The 13,073-nt window shown below is 43.1% G+C and overlaps 1 protein-coding gene across 2 annotated transcripts in view; it reads left to right on the top strand.

Annotated features, from left to right (window-relative positions):
* The first annotated feature begins 5,059 nt into the window (after positions 1 to 5,059).
* Positions 5,060 to 13,073, top strand: part of sgk1 (serum/glucocorticoid regulated kinase 1) — a 34,760-nt gene continuing 26,746 nt past the window's right edge. The window contains exons 1-2 of one of the 2 annotated variants that reach the window (XM_029114657.2): positions 5,060 to 5,378; positions 11,782 to 12,066. In XM_029114657.2, the coding sequence (XP_028970490.2) occupies positions 5,238 to 5,378; positions 11,782 to 12,066 (426 nt within the window). In that variant the 5' untranslated portion in view covers positions 5,060 to 5,237. The remainder of the gene's footprint in view (positions 5,379 to 11,781; positions 12,067 to 13,073) is intronic. The other variant, XM_029114658.2, reaches the window with a different exon arrangement.

Genomic DNA, 13,073 nt, shown 5'->3' with positions numbered 1-13,073 from the left:
AAGGTTCCCATAATACAATTATGCTCTTAAATATATGAGATTCATGGTATTACAGAGTAGATAAACAGCTCTGGAAAAAATTAAGAGACCACTCCTAATTTTTCTTAAATCAGCATCTCTACATGTATGACAGCCATAAATACATACAGTACAATATACTGTATAATATTAACAAATAATCATGGACTAACACATTGTTTTAAGTGCCCGTAGCATTTCTGTATAACATTTCAGTGAAATACAGTAAAGGTTTCTCACATCCGGTGTGACTATTTCTAACACTGCGCTGTCAGCTGTCCCAAAGAAAGTACCTGCAGTGCATTATGGGAGCACAGTACACCCTCTGTGACCCAACTATCCATTATTCAGTGACCATTTAAGATAGAAAGTTGTTAATTTTTTATTCCTTGCCCCAATTTCAATTTACGATTGGAGTTTTAAGGGAGTTTAAAAACCATAGAAGGTTATTCTGAGAAATGCATTAATATGTGTGTAATAAATGCCAATCGGGAGAGGCAGAGGTATGGTCCCAATGCAGTGCGCGCTGAATTTATTTAACTCAACACCCAGGAGCAGGCAAACAGCGTGTTCAGATGAACAGATTCATCAGAAGTCGATACACAAGAAGTCCAGAAGAAAAGGAGCTGAAGGCAAAATCCAAAAATACAAGCGCTAATGTCAAAAATAGGCTGAAGTGAAGGCATAGACTAGCATAAGCTAAATCATAAATACGGAAGGAAGGCTAGGATCAAAGAACATTAGAAAGCTATCACAAGGGTTATGCCCTCCATATTTCGTGTCACATATCAATCAACACTGTTTAATTGAGAAAAACTTTTGTGATGTTTTCTTTCTCCTCAACACCAACACATTCAGCAGGTTCACATCATTTTAGAATAGAATTTATTAGAAAAATAATGGACGGAATTTCTGACACAGGGAATATCTTTACACACATATAAATGGACGGGGATTTTCCAAAAATGTCTACATTTATATTGGCTCCTGTGTGTTTTGAACCCAACCACATCAGACACTAATAGCACAGAGCCTCAACTCTCTGAGCTATGATAGAACCTGCAGAGAGTAGAGAAGTTTTTGGCACCTTTAGCAAGCAAGTTTATTTATATAGCGCAATTCAATGTGCTTTACAAAGAAAAAGAAAATGTATAAAAATACAATAGCATAAAAACAAATACTCAAATGAAAACATCAAAACAACATAATAATGATAAAAAATAGAATAAGAAAATATAAAAAGAATAAAAACGGGATAAAAACATAAGAAGCCATAAAAGCTGTAAGGCTGAACAGTGTGGTTAAGTTTAAGTGCTCAGTCATAGACACGTTAAAAGAAAAGTGTTTTTAACTAGGATTTAAAAATGTATATGTTTGGGGCATATCTAAGATCTTCTGATAGTTTATTCCAGCAGCTTCTCCATGTTTGGTTTGGACTCTGGGCTGTACTAGCTGACCTGTGTTCATGGATTTAAGAGCCCTGCTCGGTTTATATTCTTCAAACATATCAGAAATGTATTCGGTTCCTAAACCATTCAGAGATTTATAAACTAAAAGCACCACTTTAAAATCTATTCTGTAACTGACTGGAAGCCAATGCAAAGATTTAAGAACCGGAGTGATGTGCTCTGTTCTCTTGGTCCTGATTAACATTCTAGCAGAAGCATTCTGAATGAGCTGCAGCTGTTTTACAGTCTTTTTGGGGAGTCCAGTTAAGAGGCCATTACAGTAGTCAACCCTACTAGAGATAAAAGCATGGATGAGCTTCTCTTGGTCTTTTTGGGACACCAAGCCTTTGATTCTGGCTATATTTCTAAGATAATAGAATGCTGTTTTGGTGACCACTTTGATATGACTGTTAAATGTGAGGTCTGAGTCAGAACACCAAGATTACGCACTTGATCCATGGTTTTAAGGGCCAGAGAATCCAGCTCTTTACTAATACTTGTTCTTTTAGTTTTGTTGCCAAACACAATAATCTCAGTTTTATCTTGGTTTAATTGTAGACAATTTTGGTTCATCCAGGTATTTATGTGCTCTATACAGTGACACAGAGAGTCTATTGAGCTGTTGTCATATGGTTCGGGAGCCATATATATTTGAGTATCATCGGCATAGTTAATGTTGTTGTTCTGTAGAGTTTGGACCAGAGGCAGCATTTAGTGATTGAACAGAAGCGGTCTGAGAACTGATCCCTGTGGAACTCCGCATGTCATAGCCACCCTATCAGATTCATGATTACCAATGGTGACAAAGTAACTCCAGCAATCTAGATAAGATCTGAACCAATCAAGGACTGTTTTCACAAGATTTTTCAGGCTATCTATGTGTTCTATGTGTATATCATGAGTTTGTAAAGTGTTGTTTTCAATGGTATAAAGGTGCTGTTTGAGGTTGTGATATTATATCTGGTTTTGCTAACATAATTTTGGTGGGGAAGTGTGCATGAAATGGCATATATGATGTTGGTATCTCGAACGGCTGTACGCTGCAGAATTGTGAAGGAGTCAGGACGTCCTTGTGACCAAGCTGCCACCCATCCAGGACAGGTAACCTAACACCCTATGAAGGCCTGTAGCATTATTATGGACTGGAGTCAGTCTGTCTGGTTGATCTGCATACCGTTGAATACAGATGGGGTCCGTATCTGCATACCGTTGAATACGGATGGGGTCTGTATCTGCATACCGTTGAATACAGATGGGGTCTGTATCTACATACCGTTGAATACAGATGGGGTCTGTATCTGCATACCGTTGAATACAGGTGGAGTCCGTATCTGCATACCGTTGAATACAGATTGTGTCTGTATCTGCATTCCGTTGAATACAGATTGTGTCTGTATCGGCATAATGTTGAATACAGATTGTGTCTGTATCTGCATACCGTTGAATACAGATGGGGTCTGTATCTGCATTCCGTTGAATACAGATTGTGTCTGTATCTGCATAGCTTTGAAAACAGATGGGGTCTGTATCTGCATACCATTGAATACAGATGGGATCTTTATCTGCATACCGTTGAATACAGATTGTGTCTGTATCTGCATTCCGTTGAATACAGATTGTGCCTGTATCTGCATACCGTTGAATACAGATTGTGTCTGTATCTGCATACCGTTGAATACAGATGGGGTCTGTATCTGCATACCGTTGAATACAGATGGGGTCTGTATCTGCATAACGTTGAATACAGTTGGGGTCCGTATCTGCATACCGTTGAATACAGATGGGGTCTGTATCTGCATACCGTTGAGTACAGATTGAGTCTGTATCTGCATACCGTTGAATACAGATTGTTTCTGTATCTGCATACCGTTGAATACAGATGGGGTCTGTATCTGCATACCGTTGAATACAGATAGGGTCTGTATCTGCATACCGTTGAATACAGATTGTGTCTGTATCTGCATACCGTTGAATACAGATGGGGTCTGTATCTGCATACCGTTGAGTACAGATTGAGTCTGTATCTGCATACCGTTGAATACAGATGGGGTCCATATCTGGGTTTGGAGGGTGGAGGGTGGGGGGTGGAGGGTGGAGGGTGGGGGGTGGAGGGTGGGGGGTGGAGGGTGGGGGGTCGGGGGTGGGGGGTGGAGGGTGGAGGGTCGGGTGGGTATGAGGAAAGGCAGAAAGGGTGAAAAGAATACATGAAGGAGAGGGGACAGAGGAAGAATGAGCATCATGGGTGCAGCAGAGAGGTAAAGGAGAAGGAGCAGGGGAGGAAATGGGGGAGAGAGGAGATGTGTGTTGCTCACTGCAGTGCTTTTCATTGATAAAGTAGTGGTCTTCAGGGGCTGGTGTCTGTACAGATACAGCATGGATTATATCAAACACACACACACACACACACAGGCTGTCTATGTGAATGGACCACCACCAGTTACAACACACACATATACACACCCTGTCACCCCCTTTAGACCCTCAGTGTGCAGAACATGACCCAGAGACAGAGCCAGGTGCAGAACGAGAAACAGAACCAGAGACAGAACAAGATGCAGAATGAGAGAGAACCAGAGACTAGACCAGGGACAGAACCAGTGAAATAACCATAGATAGAACCAGAGGCAGAACCAGAGACAGAACCAGAGACAGGACCAGAGACAGAACCACAAACAGGACCAGAGACAGGACCAGAGACAGAACCACAAACAGGACCAGAGACAGGACCAGAGACAGAACCACAAACAGGACCAGAGACAGAACAAGACGCAGAATGAGAGAGAACCAGAGACTAGACCAGGGAAAGAACCAGTGAAATAACCATAGATAGAACCAGGGGCAGAACCAGAGACAGAACCAGAGACAGGACCAGAGACAGGACCAGAGACAGAACCACAAACAGGACCAGAGACAGGACCAGAGACAGAACCACAAACAGGACCAGAGACAGAACCAGAGACAGGACCAGAGCCTGGACCAGGGGCAGAACAAGTGAAATAATCAAAGATAGGACCAGGGGCAGGACCAGCCCTCTAAAGCTGAACCAATGACAGAACCAGACCTGTACAGCTGACCCAAAGAAAGAACCGGACCTGTACAGCTGACCCAATGACAGAACCGGACCTGTACAGCAGACCCAGATAGCAAACAACCAGAAGTGATGATTTCTAAGTAGTTCCGAGCCCATTTTATATTTGTTGCTCTTTGGGGATTTGGCTGATATAAGAAGGGCTTCATAAAATGAATGTGACTGATGGACAACCGCCACTAGGACGAGGTTACTCTGAGAGGAGATCTAGGATACGGGGAGAAACATTTTGAACGAAGATAAGCTGCTTTGAATCCAGAAAGCACAGGTAAGACACCCATACACACACGTGCCAACACACACTCAATCGCAACGCATGAACACACACACAATGAGGAGTACAGGCTTTTCAATCCCACTGTCTCTGCATTCACATCAGCAGGGATCTCCTTCCTTCTCTCAGTCTCTCTCTCTCCCTCCTGCTCTCTTGCTCTCTCTCTGTTTCTCTTCCTCTCACTCCCCCTCTCCCTCTCAGTCCTTCTCCCTAACCCTCTCTCCCTCCTCTCTCCGTCTCTTTCTCTTCATCTCTGCCCTCTTCACTTCTTCCTACAACTCTCTTTTACATTTCTCCTGATCTGTTGCTATTTCTCTCCATCCACTCCTGCCTCGTTACTCCGTTTTACCGATCTGTCTGTCCACCCGTCGCACTGTGCTCGTCCGAGGCTAGTGTTCTCCTGGCCACCATGAAGCTTCTTATCGGAGGAGGAACAGAAAGAGGTGGAGGAGAACGAGGCGAACGAGGAGGTGGAGAAGGAGGAGGCGGAGGAGAGAAGAATGCTTTCTCCTTCAAGAAGTGTTCCGCTTTTCAGTTCGTCAAAAGGAAGGTGAGCTCCAAAAATACACACACACACACGGATGATGTAATGCTAAGACAGCTCCGTCACAGCAGCAGAGCTCTCTGTTTACTAACATCTAAGTATGGAGCTGTTCTGTGTGTGTGTCTGCATGTGTGTTGACGTGTGTGTCTGTGTGTGTGTCTGCGTGTGTGTTGACGTGTGTGTCTGTGTGTGTGTGTCTGCGTGTGTTGACATGTGTGTCTGTGTGTGTGTCTTCGTGTGTGTTGACGTGTGTGTCTGTGTGTGTGTTTGTGTGTGTGTCTGTGTGTGTGTCTGTGTCTGTGTGTGTGTCTGTGTGTGTGTGTGTGTGTGTGTGTGTGTCTGTGTGTTTGTCTCCTGTGCTGATTTATATGATGATCGTGCCAGTGGAAAGCTAGTTGGACAGAAATGTCGCGGTAGTTCCCAGACATAATTACATGTGTGTCCAAGTTCCTAGAGCATCGAAATACGACTTGGGGTTTTGAAATTCCCCATTACAGTACTGAAACCCTGCAGCGAGGGGTTAATGATATTCCCCATTACAGTACTGAAACCCTGCAGCGAGGGGTTAATGATATTCCCCATTACAGTACTGAAACCCTGCAGCGAGGGGTTAATGATATTCCCCATTACAGTACTGAAACCCTGCAGCGAGGGGTTAATGATATTCCCCATTACAGTACTGAAACCCGGCAGCGAGGGGTTAATGATATTCCCCATTACAGTACTGAAACCCTGCAGCGAGGGGTTAATGATATTCCCCATTACAGTACTGAAACCCTGCAGCGAGTGGTTAATGATATTCCCCATTACAGTACTGAAACCCTGCAGCGAGGGGTTAATGATATTCCCCATTACAGTACTGAAACCCGGCAGCGAGGGGTTAATGATATTCCCCATTACAGTACTGAAACCCTGCAGCGAGGGGTTAATGATATTCCCCATTACAGTACTGAACCCGGCAGCGAGGGGTTAATGATATTCCCCATTACAGTACTGAAACCCGGCAGCGAGGGGTTAATGATATTCCCCATTACAGTACTGAAACCCGGCAGCGAGGGGTTAATGATATTCCCCATTACAGTACTGAAACCCTGCAGCGAGGGGTTAATGATATTCCCCATTACAGTACTGAAACCCTGCAGCGAGGGGTTAATGATATTCCCCTTTACAGTACTGTAGGTTGGTTGCCACGGTGTCGTTGATGGGAGGGGGGATGGGTGCAGAATGTGGACTACAATGGTTCCCTTAAATGCCTCAACTGAACCACTTCTGGTTTGGGGGGGACTATTATCACGCCTTATCCCACTGACCTCTATCCATAGTAGGCAAACGTCAAAAACATAATGCAAATTTGTGAGATCTCATTGACTGACTTAAATATCCTGACTTAAATATCACTGTTTGTTATTGTGCTGGACATTCTTGAATGAACGCATCATGTGTCGTAATATATATATTTTTTTAATTCATCTATACGCTCACTGAGGAATGTTCATGCGTGCCTCCTCCATTTGCACAAGCGTCCCAAAGCTGAAGATGTAGAAATGACCAAGGGTGTAGGGGCAGCATCCACTACACATTTGCTGCATCTACGAGCCAAGTGTTTTACCATGAAGAACCAAGCACCTTTTAAATTTGTGCAGTTTCACACAAAATAATGGATAGGCATGTCTAATAATATGACGCAAATGAATAACTTCTAAATGAAATGTTCTCAATGAATAGGAGGATTTGTAAATGTGTTTTATTTTAATAATGTTTTGTAAGATCAACTGTTTTACCCCAGCCCCACGACAGAGTCAGACTCCTAGGATGTTGTAGTGTTCTTTACTGTTTCTTAAAATATGTAATCAAGCAGTTTTCAAAATAAGATTATTGGTATTTGACTGTCTGATTGATCAAAGCATCCCACCCCCAAACATTTCTAAAGCACACTAGAGTACTAGAATTTATGAATTACTTTTGACAATAGTTTTTTCAACTAGCCACAAAATGTGAAGTTTTATGGTTAGCTATCTGGCTGCTTATCTGAGCTAACATTCTAGCTAAATGGTGAGCCAGCCCAGTGAACGTTCCCTGCATTGATTTAAATTAATTTTTTTAATTATAATTACATTTAAAAACCAAACACCAAGTTAATCGGCCTCTGCCAGTGTTAAATTAATGATTCACATAATTTAAGGATGAATTCATCAGTATCTGTTTGTTTCTTTTGCGTGTTGGATTCATCCTTTTCTAATGTTTTAATCTGTTAGGTGGTGAATTGCAAAGCAAATGCTCAACCATGAGCGCCGGCCAGGTGAAAGATCTGTTGTTCTGTCTATGAGCAAGACTGATCAGATCAGTCACCAAGAGGACAATAAATCAACAGGCTTTCATGGCCTGATGGATGAAATATTATACAGTTGCCATGCTGCGACACATTTTGTGATCTGATCATGCCAGAGTAAAATGTTTTATCTAAATGCAAAGCACTGCATTTGGTGCCAACCCAAGACAACCATCACCTAAAGAACACCGTCCCTACTGTGATGCATTGTGGTGGCAGCATCATGTTATGGGGATGTTTTTCATCATCAGGGACTGGGGTCAAGATAGAAAGGAAAAGGAATGAAAAAAAGAGTTGGAATAAAACAAAAAACAAACACGGAGTAATATTTTGGGATCAAACATATGAAGGGGTCATAAGCTTTTATTACAACATAATTATTCTCAAAGACAACATTTTATTTAATAGCATGTTTTTCTCTGTAAAACTTAGGTTTCAAAAGTATTGGCACAACAAAAAAATATGCAAAATAAATCCCAAAAAATGTTGTCTGTATATAGACTCCACACACGCTGAGGAAGATGGTGAGGGTTGCAAAGACTAATCTAAGGATCATTGATTATATAAAACTTTTATTGCTTCTTCTGTGCAAAATTTGTCATGTAGTAAAACTATAATTTAATCAGATATTCAATTAGTGGTTGCCACTATAAATAGGTTATTAAATAGAAGTGATTATTTATCATTTGTAGAATAATTAGATCAGATAAAATTCTCAATAGTTGAATACATATGCGCGCCATCCTAAAGAATAATGATGCCTGATTTTCGTTACCTCTTTCTGTCTCTCTGTTCATTCTGTCCTATTTTTTCTCTTGTCTTTTCCATCCCTCTCTTCATATACTGCTGCATTTCCCACAAGTGCAGGTGTGTTGCTCTGGGAACTATTACTCATTTGTTTGAGCATTGAGTGTGTATTGGTGTGTGTTTGTGTGTGAGTGTGTATTGGTGTGTTTGAGTGTGTGAGTGTGTATTGGTGTGTGTTAGTGTGTGAGTGTCTATTGGTGTGTTTGAGTGTGCTAGTGTGTGTTACTGTGTGTGTTCTGTGTATAAAAACAGCCTGGTGATAGAAGCAGGGTATGGCAGGTTATGACCGGCCCTGTCCAGACCTGAGCTGTAAACAGGACTGTCTGAGACAGTTATAAACAGGTCTAAAGAGCCAAGTTATATCAGTTATGCATAGCTATGGATTTCCATTGGTACATTTCTCTGGTATCACCCTCCTACTCCACAGGAGAAAGTCTGGGTATCCCAGATGTAACATTTCACCTCTTACCTTGTGCCCTTTCAACCGAAAGAAGAAAACAATCCATTCAGCATGTACACCTTACAGTTACAGATAATGTACACTCACCTAAAGGATTATTAGGAACACCATACTAATACTGTGTTTGACCCCCTTTCGCCTTCAGAACTGCCTTAATTCTACATGGCATTGATTCAACAAGGTGCTGAAAGCATTCTTTAGAAATGTTGGCCCATATTGATAGGATAGCATCTTGCAGTTGATGGAGATTTGTGGGATGCACATCCAGGGCACGAAGCTCCCATTCCACCACATCCCAAAGATGATCTATTGGGTTGAGATCTGGTGACTGTGGGGGCCATTTCAGTACAGTGAACTCATTGTCATGTTCAAGAAACCAATTTGAAATGATTCGAGCTTTGTGACATGGTGCATTATCCTGCTGGAAGTAGCCATCAGAGGATGGGTACATGGTGGTCATAAAGGGATGGACATGGTCAGAAACAATGCTCAGGTAGGCCGTGGTATTTAAACGATGCCCAATTGGCACTAAGGGGCCTAAAGTGTGCCAAGAAAACATCTCCCACACCATTACACCACCACCACCAGCCTGCACAGTGGTAACAAGGAATGATGGATCCATGTTCTCATTCTGTTTACGCCAAATTCTGACTACCATCTGAATGTCTCAGTGGAAATCGAGACTTATCAGACCAGGCAACATTCTTCCAGTCTTCAACTGAGCTTGTGCAAATTGTAGCCTCTTTTTCCTATTTGTAGTGGAGATGAGTGGTACCCGGTGGGGTCTTCTGCTGTTGTAGCCCATCCGCCTCAAGGTTGTGCATGTTGTGGCTTCACAAATGCTTTGCTGCATACCTCGGTTGTAACAAGTGGTTATTTCAGTCAACGTTGCTCTTCTATCAGCTTGAATCAGTCGGCCCATTCTCCTCTGACCTCTAGCATAAACAAGGCATTTTCCACAGGACTGCCGCATACTGGATGTTTTTCCCTTTTCAAACCATTCTTTGTAAACCCTAGAAATGGTTGTGCGTGAAAATCCCAGTAACTGAGCAGATTGTGAAATACTCAGACCGGCCCGTCTGGCACCAACAACCATGCCACGCTCAAAATTGCTTAAATCACCTTTCTTTCCCATTCTGACATTCATTTTGGAGTTCAGGAGATTGTCTTGACCAGGACCACACCCCTAAATGCATTGAAGCAACTGCCATGTGATTGGTTGATTAGATAATTGCATTAATGAGAAATTGAACAGGTGTTCCTAATAATCCTTTAGGTGAGTGTATATTGTCTAACCATTGTCATTGTTAGCAGTATACATGACTATTAGCAGGTGGCAAACGTACTGAACTAGCATCAGTCTCACGGCACCAGAACACAATTAATACCGGACCTCCCACTAGCCATCTATTCTGCAGTTAGCACACTCCGTCAGGCTACGATCCAAATGGCATCTGGTTTGCTACATAGTGCTCTGGGTTTGACCTGGGGCTTATGGAGTAGTGGTGCACTACATAGAGAATAGCTTGTCCATTTGGGATACACCCCTTTTCTGTCTTTAGTTAGGGGAGGAAAGTACTTTCCCTGAGTCTTTGAAGATGCACCAGTGTTGAGGAGTGTGTGTGTGTGTTTATCCCAGGGAAGGTGACAGGTTGCCCTAGCGAGGAAAACACATGGCCTCGTTGCTGGTTTGATCAAAGGAAGCAAACATCAGAGGATGGATGTGTGTGTCTGTGTGGGTGTGTGTTTGTGTGTCTGTGCGTATGTGTATGTGTGTGTGTGTCTGTGTGAGAGAGCACACATGGTTTTAAATGAGAGCTCCACTGACAATATCAACAACATCCTGTCCTGATAATTATCTTCAGCTTTATCCTGTAACATCTCTCGTACTCTCTTTTATTCTCTCTCTCTCTCTCTCCCTCTCTCTTCCTCAATATAGTATCTCTTTTCTCTCTCACTTTTCTCCTCCCTCACTCTCTTTTTTTCTTCTATTCTATTTTTCTGAGCCCAGTTGAACTTTCTTTATGGGAACAACGGCATTACACTATGTTATTAGGTCGCTTTTTTGTTGTAGGTTTTTGCATTTCCTGGGAATTCTCACAGCCACTGTCCTTCTACATATGCATTACTTGCTCTTCAGAGGTTTTGGGATGTTATTGTAAAAAATACATTGCATAGCAGCTAGTCCTCTCTCAGAGTAGATCGGCAACTTAACAAGATATGGTCACAGACCTTGCTCTTTCAGGCAAATTAAAGGAAATATATCCGGGACAGAATAATGGCTGTCTTCGGGCCAACAGATGTAATCTCAGACAATACTCTTCATTAACCCTACTCATCAGAGATGTTCTCCATGACTAACCCATCACTTTGTCAAAGCCAATCCATCAATAGGACAGACCACAGCACCCCTATAGATTCCAGTGTAAGGACCCAGTTAGTCATGGATTTCTAGAATAAACCAAAGTTATTTCCACCTTCCCATTCCTAAGTAATGAACAGGTTAAAACTGATAATGACGGGTTGGATGAAATCTTCGTCCAAACTGGTCTAACTCGGTCCCATCTCCAGCATCTCCAATGTTTCCAACATCTCCAACATCTCCAATGTCTCCAGCATCTCCAACGTCTCCAACATCTCCGGTGTCTCAAACATCTCCAGCGTCTCCACCATCTCCAACGTCTCCACCATCTCCAACGTCTCCAACATCTCCAAAACAATGTTGTGCAGATTGTTGACGCCAGCAGCTCTAAAGTACTGTGGCCATTTCCTCTACACATCTTCCCTCCTCTCTCTCTTCTTCTCCCCTCCAGGTACGGAGGTGGATGCGTAATCCCAAAGTCAGTTCGGAGGGTAAAGACATCCAGGGGCAGGGAGGTGCGCTGTATGCCCACTGCACCCCCACATGCCCCCTGGTGGCTGATGGTCTGTGGTACACCCACTTCCCGTCCCCATACGCCTGCTGCCACTACGACCATGGGCACAGCCAGGGGCACAGCCAGGGGCACGGCCAGGGGCACAGCCAGGGGCACAGCCAGGGGCACGACCAGGGGCACGACCAGGGGGTAGGAAGAGACGACAAAAGCAAGGCCTGTAAGGTAACATCATTTTCCCCGGAGTTGCGGTTGCAACCCTGTGTAGGGTAATGTTTTTAAAGGATTAATTATTAATTATTTTCAGAGAGAAAATCATACACAACCTCATGATTGCCCCATGACCTTTTTTGACATTTTCCAAAATGTTCTGCTCCCATTCTGATTCATTTCAAACCATACTTCCCTCAGACAATAGTATTGCCAATTAGTGTGAAATTATTCCTGGCATCATTAATCAGTGGCATCATTAAGTATAAGTCTGGTTTCCAGGGGGGTTGGTCATTGACATCATCAGGGAATGGGACTGATCCCAGGAAAACACTCACCAGGCCTACCTTTCCCAGCACCAGCTACAGTAGTTAATATGAGGAATGGCTTATGGTTTACTCAGCAGTGTGCATGAACAGGCACTGTTAGCTTCTCCCATCGGTTTTAGGCTAGTTATCTGTACAAGCACCATGAGACAGCTGCTGATGTAAAAAGGGCTTTTTAAAAATAAATGTGATGGATTGATTGAGACTTTCTCGGACTCTGTCACTACATGAGGCAGACCCAGGAGTGCATGAGCTAGCTGGGGAGTAGCATGGGCCCTCACAACCCATTACAGTTTCCCCTAGACTTCTAGGCACCAGTCAGAATTGGTGGGGGGGGGGGGGGGGTGGAGATAGTGGAGCCTAGCATTTTTAGGGTACCATAAACCTCGGTTGTGCCCATTATAAAGGTTGACAGGTGCTGATGACCAATAACAACACTTTGTGGTCAAACTACTTTTTGAACTTTCCTTGGCCCATAGAAACCAGACGCTGGAAAAGAATGCATGAGGATGTCAACTGTTTCATGACCCCAAAGGTTAAACATCCTCCAACCCGCGTTAAGACGTTGTTACATGATGTTGGTTTGACAGCACTGGCATCAGTCCAAGGGACGTCATGGAACATCTGGGAGTGAACTGAGGACATAGACACGCACAGACACACACACATATATACAGACACACATATATACACACA

This window comes from Esox lucius, chromosome 18 (assembly GCF_011004845.1).
Source record: "Esox lucius isolate fEsoLuc1 chromosome 18, fEsoLuc1.pri, whole genome shotgun sequence".
NCBI classification, from domain to species: Eukaryota; Metazoa; Chordata; class Actinopteri; order Esociformes; family Esocidae; genus Esox; species Esox lucius.
The sequence above is the reverse complement of the archived record's forward strand: the minus strand, read 5'-3'. Positions and strand labels throughout refer to the sequence as shown.